The 15,261-nt window shown below is 41.1% G+C and overlaps 2 protein-coding genes across 2 annotated transcripts; one reads left to right on the top strand and one right to left on the bottom strand.

The window, feature by feature from the left end:
• Nucleotides 1-3,564: 3,564 nt before the first annotated feature.
• On the bottom strand, nucleotides 3,565-10,538 carry sept10 (septin 10). Its single transcript, XM_026376924.1, has 10 exons — nucleotides 10,401-10,538; nucleotides 9,526-9,640; nucleotides 9,173-9,368; nucleotides 8,788-8,974; nucleotides 5,856-6,017; nucleotides 5,595-5,691; nucleotides 5,052-5,220; nucleotides 4,822-4,954; nucleotides 4,500-4,678; nucleotides 3,565-4,247 (listed from the first exon to the last, which is right to left on the bottom strand). The coding sequence occupies exons 1-10, from the start codon at nucleotides 10,428-10,430 to the stop codon at nucleotides 4,232-4,234; spliced, it is 1,284 nt and encodes a 427-aa protein (XP_026232709.1). The 5' UTR covers nucleotides 10,431-10,538; the 3' UTR covers nucleotides 3,565-4,231.
• A 676-nt stretch (nucleotides 10,539-11,214) lies between these two features.
• Nucleotides 11,215-14,324, top strand: sowahca (sosondowah ankyrin repeat domain family Ca). The gene is made up of 4 exons (XM_026377058.1): nucleotides 11,215-11,560; nucleotides 11,953-12,341; nucleotides 12,928-13,317; nucleotides 13,815-14,324. The coding sequence occupies exons 1-4, from the start codon at nucleotides 11,221-11,223 to the stop codon at nucleotides 14,277-14,279; spliced, it is 1,584 nt and encodes a 527-aa protein (XP_026232843.1). The 5' UTR covers nucleotides 11,215-11,220; the 3' UTR covers nucleotides 14,280-14,324.
• The last annotated feature ends 937 nt before the right edge of the window (nucleotides 14,325-15,261 follow it).

Genomic DNA, 15,261 nt, shown 5'->3' with positions numbered 1-15,261 from the left:
TGTGCATCTGGAGCAACAGATGAAACCAAAAACACACTGCAATTTAGATTAAGACTCTTTTTTTTTCTCCAGCTGGTCACAGCTTACACAAACTAGGGCAAGACTGACATTAACGTGACGTTTTGCAATTAGAATCACAGACATGTGGTCTGTAGTTTGATTCTTCCTTTATTCGTGTTTTAACCTAATTCTACTGTAGGGGTGTTTTGAGTTCAGCCATTTTATTTACACCGAAAAGCGTCAAAACTAAATGTCCGATGATATTAGTTACAGGAAGCTTCCATATTGCAGATGACAAGACGCCTGTCAGTCAAACCCTAGTGCCTACAAATGCCAACATTCACACACACACACACACACACACAGGCACAGAAATAAACACACACAGCATCAGGTCTTCTTCAGTCTGCTTCTTTCAGCACAGTGAGCATGCTGGTTGTTTTTCCTGCAGCTCTGTTCTGCTTGACACCATGACAAAAACCAGCAGATCCCAGAACAGCCCTGCACAGTTTTTGCTTTGTTTTTATTTTTTATACATATATATAAATATATATATCTGTTTGTAGGCCCACTGAGTAGAGGACTCTAATTTCAAACTTAAGCACAAGTCCTCCTTTGTGTCGGAGATCACCAGGTCTCAGCTCCGTGTTTTATTTTTCACGCGGTTCATGCTGCGAGGAAGAGAGGGAAACAAGTTTACAAGAGCCAAAACATCAGGAATACAACCACTGCACAGTGGTCACTTTACATAAAATCACTTGAACTGATGGATTCACTGATGTTTTCATGTGTTTTATTTACATTATGTAAGCTTGTGTCAGTGAAGCTTCTCCGTCATCCAGGTGAGTTGAGTCACGGCGGCCTGGACGTCTGTCTTCTGGACGTCGCCGTGACTCAACTTCCAGATTATGTAAAGCTTGTTTTTCGCATCAGCTTCCTGGTTGTAAATACCATTTGAATACTCATGGCAGCAGCTTGAAAAATGTGAACAAGCCACTGGCAGCAGTGGCAATTTCCATTGGTCTTGCTCATGACCTAAAATGCATCAATTCTTTAATTGGACTCGATATCTTATTGCTGTCCACTTTCTTTTTTTTTTTTTCATTCTTCCAGGAAGCCTGAGCACTCACCCTGCCATCTTGAATTAGATGTCAGCCATATTTGTTCTTATGGATATTTGTGTGTTTGAGTGCGCGTTTGTGTGCAACGGGAGTGGGCCTCTGTATGTAGCTCTTTACTGGGAAAAAAAAAAAAGGAACTTTATGGAGACGTTTGGTGCGGCGTGGAAGCTCATGCCTCATCGGGACTCGGAGTCGAGTTGTTTGAGTACAGTGAGAAAAACAAAACAAAAAAAGAAAGTATATATATAAAATTCTATATTGTGCAGAATATTTATAGGCCTTTTGTGCCATTGAAGTCATGCTCTGCACTGGCCACGACCAGCGCTCTCTACCATGTGATCATTATACATCGTCTTGTACTGATGACCCGTGGTTGATTTGATTGTTTTTTTCATGTAAAGTGCATTTTTCGCAATAAATGCCTTTGTTTTAAAAACTGATTTTCAGTGTCTTTTTGCATCTGCTTGCAGCTTTATAAAGACATCAAACAGAAGGTCGTAGGAAGTCAGCCATACTTGTGTGCCGCCATGTAGAACAAATACATTACCTATAGAGCCCATTAGGATTTTACAGCTGCCCCTCTGAGTATTCATCCTGAGCATCATGCCCATCACCACATATCCTGCTCTAATTATAATTATCTGCACTCACAATTAGCACATTATAGCTTTTAGGCCTTCATAAAACACTTACAGCATTGAACAGTGTGATACTCTTTTAATCATAACAGACATGTTAGCAGTGGATGTTTCGAAATAAAGCTGACAGTCCTGTTGTCCTTTCATTATTCCCTCCATCCTGTTCCTTTCTTCCTCTCCCTCTGTCTGTCGTGTGTTCTCAGACCTGCATAGGCATGGGCGAGGTGTGTAATTGGTAATTTTAGAGCATCGCGGGCGCTGCCCTTAAATGACAACCTCATCTCTCCACCAGCCGGGCCCTTCTCCAATGATCACCTCCATTTGCATTTAGAGTGACTGGCTAAAGGTGACGAGGGTGCGTGTATGTGGATGTCTGTGTGCGCGAGCGCAGGGCTGCAACAGCTACCTTTGGATGTAAGCACTCCCAAGAAATCTTGACTCTGGCACACAGATTCAAAGTGCTATATTTAAGGAGAGCAGGATGCATGGAGCAAATTTAGATTTTTTTTTTAGATTTGTGCAGTGCAGATATATTGTTCATCTCTGCCAAGAACACGGAGAGAAATCACTTCATGCTCAAGGAGTAGCTGAAAGTGTCTGTACACATGTATACACTCATGTATAGACTTTCTCCACAGTTTGCCTTGGTGAAATGGTTCTCCCTGGGGTGTCTTCTCCCAAACTGCTGTAAAGGTGCTGCAAGGAATAAATCAGCATTCCTCTGTTCGCCTGTCTACCTGTCTGTGTGCCTGCTGGGAGTCACATGGAGGACAACAGAAGCTAAGGTACTGCAGGTCCTTTACGTGCGAGCATTAAAACATTTTACATGCATTACAACATGCAAACCATGTTTATTTTATGTGATGATTGAATCAAAATTCCACAGACTTCTTAAAAGAATAAGAAATCCAACAGTAAAGTTATGTTTTTGACCAGAGGGCACCCTGAAGTAATTACATTTGCAGTTTTCTCAAAGACAAGACAAACACAAGCAGTGTTTCATGACAAAAATACAAGATTTATTTAGAAAGGTGGAAAAAAAAAAAAGCTCCCAAATAACACTGTTTATTCCTTAAACACAGGTGTAGTACAAACTCGTCTTAGATGCACTTTACTCTGTTAGGCATTGGTGCATTTCCCTGGATAGTGTATTTCTACGTACGCTTCACACAGATAAGGCACTAACACTTTGTAAGCACGAGCGTAAATATAAAGTGGCAGTGTTTGTGAGTAAATGTCGATTTAGAGATCTCTCTTTTAATGATAGTGTCCGGTTTACTTTACTGAAGAGAGAGGTGAATAAAAGAAAATCTTAAAATATAGACACAAATCCACAGTCCCCCTGTTCCTTTGCTACCTCAGCAAACATAATGCATTTATTTCCATAAGGAAGCTATTTTCAGACAGACTGCTTTGCAAAACTTCAGTTCCAGGGGAGCAAGTAAAACACCATCTATATATAAATATAAAAGATATGCAGTGAGATGTACCTGCCTTAGTCTCACCATCCTACAATACAAAATGTGAAGTGTATAACTGTGATTAGTGTGGAGACGTTAAATTGTGTAACTCTCTCCCTTTAAAGTAACAAGGGAATTTACCGTGTTATTGCTGGCATACTCACATTAAAGGCTAATAGCATCAAGGGGGTGTCAAAGAAAAAAACTGATCACAGCAACCCTTTTCAGACATGGATTCTGTAACATCGCTGGATTTATAAAAGTAACTGGTCTCTGTGGAGTTAATAATCTGTCATGACTTGGGACAGTGATTTGAAGAAATAATAAAGATACTGATGGATTCTACTTTTTTTTTTTAACCTGGGCATTAAAGTATTTAGACTTTGAGACCAACGTTTAACATTGCTACTGAGTTTACTTCTTGAAGTGGATGCCTGAAGGTGGCAATGTAATAAATTACCGACGTTACAGATGTTTGAATGTCTCGTTAGAAAAGTCCTAAAAATACACATCTGGTCCATTACAAAACACAAGAGTCGTTCATGATACACTAAAGATATGGAAGAAATAAAAAAAGAGATCAAACATAACTGATGAAGTCCTCTACACAGTATTGTTAGTACCTTTTTATGTCCTGTGAACAGCCTCTAGTCAGGCGGCTGTGTGACGATTAAGGTGAGGTTTTCCCTTCAGTTTGGACAAAAAAAAAGGGAGGTATATGCAAAATAACAGGGTTTGATATAAAAATAACAGGATAAATATAAAACATTAGACAAAGAGGTATAAAACCCACAAAGAAGATTTTAAAAAAACCCTTGAGGAACGTGTACACTGGATTCTTGGGTACAGTCATTAAACTTTGGCACAAAGTCAAACACACAGACACACACACACTGTTGGTTTGTGTGGGGTTGTTCTAGTTAGTGTTGGAGACAAGCCGCTAAGGGCTAGAAAGGATGTGGGCAGAATGTCACTGGTTATACTGGTCATACTGGAGTTTACTTCATAGTCTTCACATGAAGCTAGAACTAAAACAGAAAACGAGAGGAACGCGTTAACATGAGTGAGAAATTCATTTTTACAACACAGCTCATTTTTAATATTGTCTAAAATTTTAAACTATTTTAATTTGATTTGTTGCCACGTTCATTTCACCAGCAGGTGGCAACGTGTACTGCAACCATTTCAATTCGCTGTGGCTGACTACAGCTGTTCACATCTAAAACAACTCAATACTTCCAGGATACATGAACACTATCTTTTTCAGAGCGGGCACTTACTTCTTGCGGTCCTTGTCCTTCTTGCCATTGGCGGTGAGACTCTGGGCCTGAAGGAGCTGAGCTGCAGCTCGTCTCTTGCTGAAGGAACTCTGGTCCTCGTCCAGGATCCTCTTCTTTTCCTCAAGAGCAGCTTTCTCATCTGCATGGAGGCGCTTCAGCTGCTCAAAGCGGCCTTGCAGCTGAAACCCAAAGATGGCAACACAGTTGAGAGGGCAGCCCGAACACTTTCTCTCGCGAGTAATAAAAAAATAAATATACAAAAATGTACAGCCATTGGGTCCCAAAGCACCTGTGTAGCTCTTTTTGCAACATGTCCACATACCTCTCTCTCAGCCTCCTTCAGTTCTGCCTCCTTCTCCTTTACCCTCTGCACAAACATCTGCCTCATCTCATCCTCTCTCTTCTGCAGCTCCACCAGGAACTCCTGACGCTTGGCCTCGTAGGTCTGCTGCAAACTGTGCACAAAAGCACACACGGAAAGGCAGGTCAGTGGCCTGTCTTTAGTTTTCTTCGTACAGGTACAGGCGAGCAGTGTGTGCACTGGCAGCTCACCTGACAGGCTTGCACTCTGGGTCTGTGTCTTTGAATCCCATTTCCTCCAGTTTGCAGCGTCTGTACAGCTCATAGTGGCGAGTGTGCGTCTGCTCTCGCAGGTCCTCCATGTTTACACAGATCAGCATCTCCCTCAGCTTCACAAAGTCGCAGTGATTCTCGTTCTCCACTGACAAACACATCAACGGCATTAGACATTAGTTATGGGTTTCAATACTAGCGGATACTAAAGTGTTTTCCTCCATGTCCTTCATGTGGCTTTTCCTTTATATCTTTGCGTATTAGGCTAAAAAACCATGATGGAACACATTAATGACATTTTTAACTTTAAGCTGGCAGCTGCTAAAAGTAGGACAGGGCTGGTTTCAATGCAGGTTTTTACACGCTAACCATACTGAACAGGAATGTGCTGATTTCAAAACGTTACAGTCTGTGCAGCTCTCTTAGTATTTCTGCTTGAGGAAACTGAGAGAATTCTTTTGAGTGTAATAAAATTACATCCAAAAGGATTAGCTGGTGTATAGAAACACAAATCCATCTTACCTTGTACTACTCCCCAGGGATACTGACGAGCTTTCACCATCTTATTGCCAACGCAGACTTCCTCTGTGCTGCCTACTACAGCAAATGGCAAATGGCCCTGCAAAAATAATGTCATGTGTTGTTTACATTTTGAAAACAGCTAGAAGCTGTGTGCTTCTAACTGTATTTAAATAAGGTAAAGACAAATGTACCTTAAAGAACCTTTTGAGAAAATTACGACATACTGTTGCACAATGTGTGTGTGTGTGTGTGTCTTCTTACGTTCATAGTAGTGTTGACTTTGGCTACAGTCTCATCATCCAGAGGGAACTGGTAGATCTGGACACCGTTGCTGACTAGCTCGCTCATAATTTTGATCTTGAACTTGTGCAGCTCGCTCTTACTGATGGTGTCAGCTTTGGCGATGACAGGGATGATGTTCACCTGTGACGAGACGAGGACACAAACACATGTATCTCCTTCAGAAATTGTTATTTACTATTCACAACGAACTAAATGAAACAGCATAATTTACTTAAAACAACATAAATGATATAAGAGAACACAAGATAAATAAACTTTTTTAGAATTTTGCCAATGTACTCTCTTATATTCACACTGAAATCATATATTTTTTTTAATCACCCCTCGGTTCTCTCACACTCCAGTTATATTAGCACCTGCTGCCTGTCTTTCTACTTTTCGCAACACTTTATGGTAAGAGTACAGGAATTATTCAGGATTGTAATCAACCTTAACTAAGCATTATTGTAATACTTAAATAAATAAATAATAGTAGTAACATGCTCATTCTTTTGATGTAAACTAGAAAATAACTTCCTGTTAACAATACATGCTCTGACACAATACTGTTCATTTAACTGCCTTGTTTTAAGCAGGTAAATGAAGACGTCATGATACAGTAATGCTTAGTTAATCATTATTACAACTCTTCAGAATCAAATAAAATTACATTCAACACCATGTCTATAATAGCAATTATAAATTAGTAATAGCAATAGCTATTAAATAGATATTAACATTAAACATTCAAGATAAAACTCATTATTTTTTTTTTCAAATACTTGATGTCTAAATAGACAGAAAGACTGACTTTATTCATTTTTAAATTAAAAAATGTGTGTAGAACAGGTGAAATATTAAGAGGCCAATAAATATGAGGAAGTCATGATAAGGTAATGTAAATAATGTATGTAAGTAATATTTAATGATGATTACTAATCTTGTGCAACAGAGAACTTCAATGCATGAACATCACTCATAACTGAGAAGTCATGATGAATCAAACAGCTTAAGCATTGAAGCATTAATTAATGCTGTTGCACAGTTTACCTGTAGCGACTGTGGCGTGGAAGCAGTTACGTTTATTGTTCGTTTTAATTTAGTTTTGTATGAAATTTTAAGACAAAATTAATGACACTAAAGTTTGACTCCGGGAAATCCTAATACATCAGACTGAAATAAGATAATCAAACTCTTTAACATGTCTTAAAACTACATGTAGACGTATTAACACAACATCCATTAGTCTGGGTCTGCCACAGTATAAACAACAGTACTATTAGTACTAACTATTCCAGTAGTATTTTTTGTGTTGTCTAAAATGTTCTGCAAAACCTGTTTTTAGATAAATTATATATAAACAAAGTTGACTGAGGTTGTTTCTGGCCCAGCCGCCCTCTCTGCTGTCCAAGTCATCCCACATTCCTGTCTGTCCGTCATCTTTCCAGAGAGAGAGGCTTGGAATGAGTTGTCACTCGACAAGCTGCTGGGCCAGGCCAGACCACACAACCGTACACACATACAAAATACACACTGAACTCGAAGCAAAACAGTGCTAGGAGATCTGTTCAAATAGCTGTGTGAGTGAGTGACTGTCAGTGCTGCACGTCCAACAAACGGCTCTTTCTGCGCACGTCTGTACACTGGCACAAAAGGACAAATCGAGTGTGTGCGCGTGAAGTGATTACAGCATTCCACTGCTTTTTCTTCTCCATTCACACACAAATCCTGGGTTACTGACACTCCAGAGCAGTGAAATCACACAAACACACAAAAAAACACTGGCCGCTACACACAGAGAGCATGGGAAAGTTTCTGACCACTTCAGAAGGGAGGTGGTTTGGAGAATTGAACACTGAACTTCTTGGACCAAAAAAAAAAAAAAACAAACAACCCATAAATAAATAAATACATTCTACAGAGAAAAATCTAAAAACAACCACCACACAGACTTTCTACTGTCTCACATACTCGTATGTTTATAATGAACTCCCATGTCATGCTCATATAACTTAATCACTGCAACTCTACGTTTGCCAATCATGATGCAAAACGATGATTATTCACGTTTCTTGAGTCTATAAACTATTGAATATTTATTAGTGAACACAGTGAACCTGTGAATTAGTTAATGAGACTGATTTTACACAACAGAGGTGTTTGTGACTTCTGCTAAAAGGAAGACTAAATCTCCATCACAATAAAAAGGGAACTTAGAAACTGTACCTGACAAAAACTGCTCCCACTCAAGCTCCACTTACTGTCTTGTTCTAGATCAGTTAATTATTCAGTTTTCTCAGTAAAGTATAAATGGTGGTACTAAAAGTGCACGCTTGTTGTGCTATATCTTGCACAAAAATAATGAAGAGATTCTTGATAAAACAGCAGTGCTGTGGAAAACATGCAGCGCAAGTGTCTACGCAAGTAATCTGGCTGATAACATTTTACCTGAAAAAAAGGGAAGAGAATTAACAGGATGTGAGTGTTTCTGTCATTTTCCCTACACTGTGAAGAATGCTGGAAAGTGTCTGTACAAGCTTTTTATCACTGCTGCTTGATCTTTCCCCTTTTCCAGGTGATGCACAGACTTTTACAACCAAGTTTATTAATTATTTGACTGTTGCATAAATTACATTTATGTTTTATAAGTCTCAGCTTTCAGCTCAATCTGTGCATGCACAGTGTTCAATCTGGAGCTATATGTGTGTTACACTAATAGAGATAAACCATCAGCACATACTGTATGCTTAAAACAAAAAAAAGACTAAAAAATTTATTGAGCATTGGCGATAATGAATTTTTTATTTTGCATTCATGATAGTCACACAGCCAACACACACCTGATGTCTATCAGCCTGACCTTGAAGCAAATACACATACACACACAAATACAGGGTGATCATTCACCTACCTTGCTGTCTAGTTTCTTCATAGTGACCAGGTCCAGGGATTTGAGTGAATGACCTGAGGGGGAAATGAAGTAAAGACAGGCGTGGACTCGCGAGTCATGGTAGTTGTGAAGAGATCGCTTGATTTTTAGCTCCTCTTGCAGATAACTCTCAAACTGCCTGTCAATGTAGTCCACCACAGGCTGATAGCTACAGGACAGATACAAAAGACTGATCAGTGATTTGGGTTTTATGAATAGTAAACAAAAAGTTTAGTTCACAGTATATTTGAATATGGTATATATTAAAACTAATTCTTCAATCACACTCACTCAATTGTCACCACTCATACTCTTTCGAACACCTGACTTTGTCAGTACACACTTAAACACACTCTCGACCTCCCACCTCTCTTGTTTGTTCATTTGATCTCCAAAGCCCACAGTGTTGACCACGGTCAGTCGTAGCCTGACGTTACTCTCCTGCAGGTCATAGGTCTGAGCCCGCAGCTTCACCTGCGGCTCAAAGTGGGACGACTCGAAGTTCTCAAAGTTGGTATTGAACAGAGTATCCATCAAAGTAGACTTGCCAATACCAGTCTCACCTAGGGTCAGAAAACAATACGTTGTAATTGTTAGTTAATAAACTTCATGGCTGAGATCCAGTATTGTACCGTGTACATTAGATGTCAGCTTTCTGTCACCAAATCGAACAGTTTGAAATGTAGTAATATGACAATGGTAGCCTGTGCGACACTGTACCAATGCAGAGAATATTAAAGCAGAAGCCCTGGTAAATGGACTTGTTGACGAGCTGATCTGGGAGGCTGTCAAAGCCCACATGACCTGCCAAGGAAAGGGGACGGACTCCTTTATCCTGAGGAAGAAATCATACAAACAGATCATTTCAAAGATGCAGTGGGCAATTTCAGTAAATAAGAGGAAAGACCTAGTTGGTGCAGATGTTAAGGACAATCTTTATTATAACCTTTCAATCGCAACTTCTGTTTCATGTTTTATCTTTCTTCGGTGGGAAACACTAAATCTACACATAGGTTTTAAGAATATGTTTATTTCTAGACAGTTTCCTTGGTTGGTCTGTGTGAACGCCAGGTTTCATTCAAAAATATAGCGATTTTAGGGCGACTATCGGACTAGCATTATATAGCTAATGTAGCCTCTAAAACTTACATTAGATCATGACCTAGCATTAAGACAAAAGACAAAGCCTTGGCAAATAACGTATCGTTAACTGTAGCACAGGTGTTTTTAATCGTGCATTCTCAAAACTCTATAAACTTTTGACTATAGGAGGCTGGAGTAGTGTCAGCTAGCTAGCGCCCTCCGCGGTGTATTTTGGTGAAATATGTAGCTAGTAAGGAATGCCTCTTTGAAACCTAACTTACAATTGATGCTCTGCATATATGTCGACGACAGAGCTATACATCTGATTGTGGCGTACATCGTCGTACGATTTGCCAGATATGAACATGGAAATAAGTTACAATCACAAAGTAGCATTAAGTTGGTAACCAGGCTAGCGGTAACTAGCTAGCTTTATGATCGTCCCGGGACACTCCCTGCTCAACTGTCAAGAACACAATCAATTGTCAGCTGCAAAGAAGGAAAATACTAACCGGCTGCCGGGCAACATCAGAAGAAGCCATAGTTTTAGACAAAAGTTAGTACTTCAGAAAAATATGAGCTAATTAAACACCGACTTTTTTGGTGTATTGATCAGGACCGCGTCACTGCGTCTATCGTCGACAACTGGACAGACCAGACCACTCAAAACAATTTAGGATTCAGGGAAAAACCTTCACTGTGTAATTTTTCTTTAAAAATAAAATTCTGCATGTTACGCCAACATATCACGGGGATTCAATTATCCACATCATATGGGATAACGAAGCACTATATTTATAGTAGGACGTAGCTAGAGAATTATAATTTACACTGGTAAAAAAAAAATCTTCCCCTTGTTTGAATAATGGTACAGCGCAACTTCATTTTCCCAGTCACTTCAAGGGTATGAGGAAGACTGTCAGAAAAAGCGAAAAAACAGAAGTGCTATCTACTATCGACTTCTGATACTAATGTTTTCCATCAGTAATGTGACATTAAGATACAATGAATTAGTTTAAAAGCTTATAATGGCTCTCCAAAAATCAGATTACTTTCACTACATGGTCCATTTTACATATGAAAACATGAGTTTACGAGGATCACGCGAACGCAACATTACTCCTGCCGTCTGCTCGGTTGCCCCAGCGACGAGCGACCCCTATCTACCAAAGCCCGACACTGGTGTTCCCGATGGAGGAGAGGAGGAGGCCGATGGAGGATGCTGTCATCCGTTGTCAACGACCCCAGCAGATCATAACAACATGAAAACGGAGTCCGTGTGAAAGATTCTGCAACTTAACAATCGTGGGACTGTGTTTGGGTCAGTCCGGAATGACGATGGCGTCCCAGCGCATGGAGCAAGCCGTGCAGGAGTTTCTGATGGAGAAAGGAGGGAGGGTCCAACAGATGGAGCTGATCGATCACTTTCTATCAGCGTGGAGGGGAAATGACCAGTCAAAGGAAGAGGTGGATCGGGAGGCGCTGAGACGCATCGTGGACAACGTGGCTTTCGTCAGGGTGGAAGACGGCGTGAAATTTGTGTGTTTAAATACGAGCGGCGGCGCGATGCGTGCGGATGCAGACGCTCACGATCACGCCGAGTGCAACGGCAACATCCAGGAGACACTGGACAACTGTGTCAACGGCAACCAGGGCGACGGAGCCCGGACAGGTGAGGCTGTGCCTATTGTGTTGGATCCATGATCCGCCCTTTCACTTTTATCCAACGGATCATATGTGTGTGGTAGTTTATTCACTGTATTTGGTATAAACGTGATCACAAAGTAGTGGCCATTGTTTTTGTAACATAGTACTGCAGTACTAGTCTGTAGCTGCCAAATTTAAAGCTCAAGACTAATTGCGATTAATGTTTTAATACAAGTTACTTAACAATGTAGGGCTGATTATAATAATAACACAAGATAACAACAAGACAATAGTCACAGATAGGCTATCTGTGCTCAAGATTTTGCAATAGCTTGTTCAGTTCTGCAATTTGAAATATGCATCTTACAGCATCAGAGCTGAATTACAGCAACAGAAACATCTCCTGTGGTTTCATAGGAGTATCCAGCACACCGGCTGCAGGTCTGGACAATGACAAGCGGTCAAACGGCAACGAGCAACAAACAACCTCATCCGAGAACAAGGGCAGCGCAGGGATCCCTACCTCTGATGGAGGAGGGGAGGTGAACTTGAGGAACAGGAGGAGGCGAGAGTCAGCCCCAGTTATTGGTGTGTCAGAGCCGGGCCAGGCTCACCCTGGAGGGTCCCACAGCCAGCAGCAGGTGAGAGGAGCACGAAGAGTGTCCAAAGGGTCCCAACGGGCTGTGCTGACCAGCTGCTTATCAGAAGACAGCGCCCTGGAGGGGCTGGATCCAGTCGGAGATATCAACACACCCAAAGGAAGTCGCCGAAATTTCATAGAGCTGATGATGAGTAGTTCTCCTCAGGTAAGATCAGGTCTGTCTCTGTCATGGCAAAGCTTCCAAGAAGTTAAGGTATTATAATTAGTTTATTAATAGTTAATTTTACAAAGCTCCATATGGGGCATAGAAGTTAAAACAAGGAACAGTGTGAGGCTGGGGGCTTAAAGCTCACATTAAAGCTTGAATCAATATAGGTTTGTGCTCAGCATTCTTTCATGAGTTTGTAAACCTGGAGCGTTTTCCTCTTGGTTCGGTTTCTTTTCACACTGAGAAGAATCCAAGTGAACTAAAATGAACTAAAACTCAACTTCCATTTAAACAAACTAGAGCCTGTAGGTGTGAAAGTACCCAAAGCAAGTTTCCCCTGCTTTTGTTATTGTGTAAGATGCAGCTTGGCCATGAGTGCAGTTTTCCACAGCAGATAATGGATGGGATCAGAGATGCATCATGCATGACGTGTGATTCCACGGCAACAGTTTATGTCTTATGTAACCGAGTGATGTCACACAGCGATGTAACGTTGTAGCAGATCCACTTATGACCCTCTTTTGGGGAGCATCATCAGGCAGCAGCCAACAGAACTTTCAGCTTCATACTCTCTCATTCACAGGTTCGTAGGTCTCTGATCAACCGCGGCTCGCGGCTCTGGGACTCCGTGAAGAGCGATGGCGATTCGGCATCGCTTCTCTCCTCAGCCACTGATGAGGACTGCGCCTCGGTCACCCTGGACCCACTGGAACACGAGTGGATGCTGTGCGCATCAGATGGCCTGTGGGATAGCCTGCAGCCCCTTCTAGCTGTTGAACCAAGCCTGGTGGCCAAGAGAGACTTTGTGACCGGCTTCACTTGCCTCCACTGGGCGGCTAAGCAAGGCAAAGCCGAGCTGCTCTCCCAGCTGCTCGCCTTCGCCAAGGAGAATGCTGTACCTGTGAATGTAAATGTGAGATCAAGTGCTGGATACACACCGCTACACCTGGCTGCCATGCATGGACACACACAGGTGGGCTGCTGCGACAGTGGTGACGGTGCTTGTGTTACACTTATTCAGTGAAGCAGCAGATAATTACAGATGACCTCTCTGGTCCAGCTGAAATAATTAGTGTTCCTCTTTTGAACGTGGTAAATAAAGAGCTTTATTTTTTACCAACTTAGATGATGATTAGAGAAAAGTTGGTGGGTTATCATTTCTAGTAATAACTTAATAGAAAATATTTTCTTCCACAGCTAAAATGAATTAATGCCAGTTTCTAATAACTTAGTTGTTGGATGAATTGTTTTGCAGTGTGTCTCTAACTGGGGCCTTTAACAACAAAGGATGGGGACATGTAAACAGAAGCTTTGTCCAGTAATTAGCAGAAGTGGGTGTTTAACAGATAAGTGTAATGACTATGTTCTGGAAAACAATAGATGGAAGAAGAAGGTATATATATATATATATATATGTATAACAATGAATCAAGATCTATGTGATGTATCTGTATGTGCTGTGCCTGACAGGTGGTCCGTGTGTTGCTGTCAGACTGGGAGGCAGACCCGGAGGCCCGAGACTACAGCGGAAGGCGAGCAATCCAGTACCTCCCTCCACCGCTGGCTGCCGACCTGCAGCAGGAGGGAGTGGTCACGTCAAAAGGCCTGGAGTCAGACAGCGAAAACACCAACGCCAGCAGCGGCGCGGGGCGAGGCTGGAGGTTCCCCAAAGTCCTCCAAGGCAATCTTAACCCACTGCGGCTACTGAACCCACCAGCTGAGGCAGCGGAGGAGGCATTTGGGACTGGGAAGAATAAGGGGTGCATGCAGAGGAAGTCATCTCTGAGCAAGCTGAACGCCCGACTGCACCGAGGTCGCTACAGAGCCCAGATCATCCACAGCGCCTCCTTCAGGGACACAGGGGAGGTGGGCAGAGGAGAGGAGCTCCCGAGCAGCCCTCTCCGAACCCGGCCGCTGTCCAACCTGTTTGGATGAATTTAAACAATCTGCACCAGCGATATATAAAGGTGTAAACCTTTACTCTCCTTTATAAGCTGACAGGTCAGACATTTCCATGACCAAAATTGATAGTACACATCTTAATATATATATTGTAGCGCAAAGCAGATTTTAACATTGTAATATTACGGCAATATAAATGACCCACAAAGGTTTGTTTTGTTTTGAACTATGACTTTTGTTCTTACTGCAGTTGTTGATCACTAACTGGAGGGCACAACTGAATTAGTTTTTATGTTATGTTATTTTTGTTTAATATTAAGCTCTGTGTTGGATCAGGTAGCAAACCTCACGCCATTTTTTTTGTTTAATAATTGACACTAGAATAATATTCACACAAATCCAAAAGCTACAAGAATGATTGTATCAGATTCACTTTAGTTTTGATTTACAGCGGCGAGTGGTTTGATTTCACACATAAACATATTTCTAGAACTCATTTCTATATTTCAGCCTTTTTTAATCGGATGGTGCTGAATTTTTTAGTACATTTCTGTAATGTGACTGAATCTTTTATTATTATTATTATTATTATTTTCAAGTAGCAGATTTTGATACTCAAACACAACCATGCACTTGTCACTTTGAAGAAGATGGTGGGCGACTGTGGGAGGAACACTACTTAAACTAAAGCTATGACAGCTGCTTTTGGTCGCATACCATACATATATGTAAATATAATATACAATATACATACGTGGATGAGACAGTATAACCGACTGCAAATGTACAAGTACAAATGGGACCATTTAATTTTCCTGTACCTTTACTGATCGATGATGGACACAGAGTCAGAGTAAAAGGGATTATTAGAAGGTTACACTTATAATATTATTGTAATATTTCCAGGTTTCCATGGCTTTAGCGGGATCCAATTATTTATATAAGACCACTTTTTAGTTAAACAATACATTTCAAAGGGTACAGAGTTTTACAGTGTTACCTAATATTCAGTTTT

This window comes from Anabas testudineus, chromosome 21, assembly GCF_900324465.2.
Source record: "Anabas testudineus chromosome 21, fAnaTes1.2, whole genome shotgun sequence".
NCBI lineage: Eukaryota > Metazoa > Chordata > Actinopteri > Anabantiformes > Anabantidae > Anabas > Anabas testudineus.
This window is presented reverse-complemented; position numbering and strand designations above follow the sequence as displayed.

Excerpts from the sequence above, each read along its gene's own strand:
- sept10 (XM_026376924.1), bottom strand. The coding sequence starts at position 10,430 with ATGGCTTCTTCTGATGTTGCCCGGCAGCCG. Across the intron at positions 9,369-9,525 it reads CTTTAATATTCTCTGCATTG|GTGAGACTGGTATTGGCAAG; the intron begins GTACAGTGTCGC and ends TTCTGACCCTAG. Across the intron at positions 5,692-5,855 it reads AAGTCAACACTACTATGAAC|GGCCATTTGCCATTTGCTGT; the intron begins GTAAGAAGACAC and ends TTATTTTTGCAG.
- sowahca (XM_026377058.1), top strand. The coding sequence starts at position 11,221 with ATGACGATGGCGTCCCAGCGCATGGAGCAAGCCGTGCAGGAGTTTCTG. Across the intron at positions 11,561-11,952 it reads GGGCGACGGAGCCCGGACAG|GAGTATCCAGCACACCGGCT; the intron begins GTGAGGCTGTGC and ends GTGGTTTCATAG. Across the intron at positions 12,342-12,927 it reads TGATGAGTAGTTCTCCTCAG|GTTCGTAGGTCTCTGATCAA; the intron begins GTAAGATCAGGT and ends TCTCATTCACAG.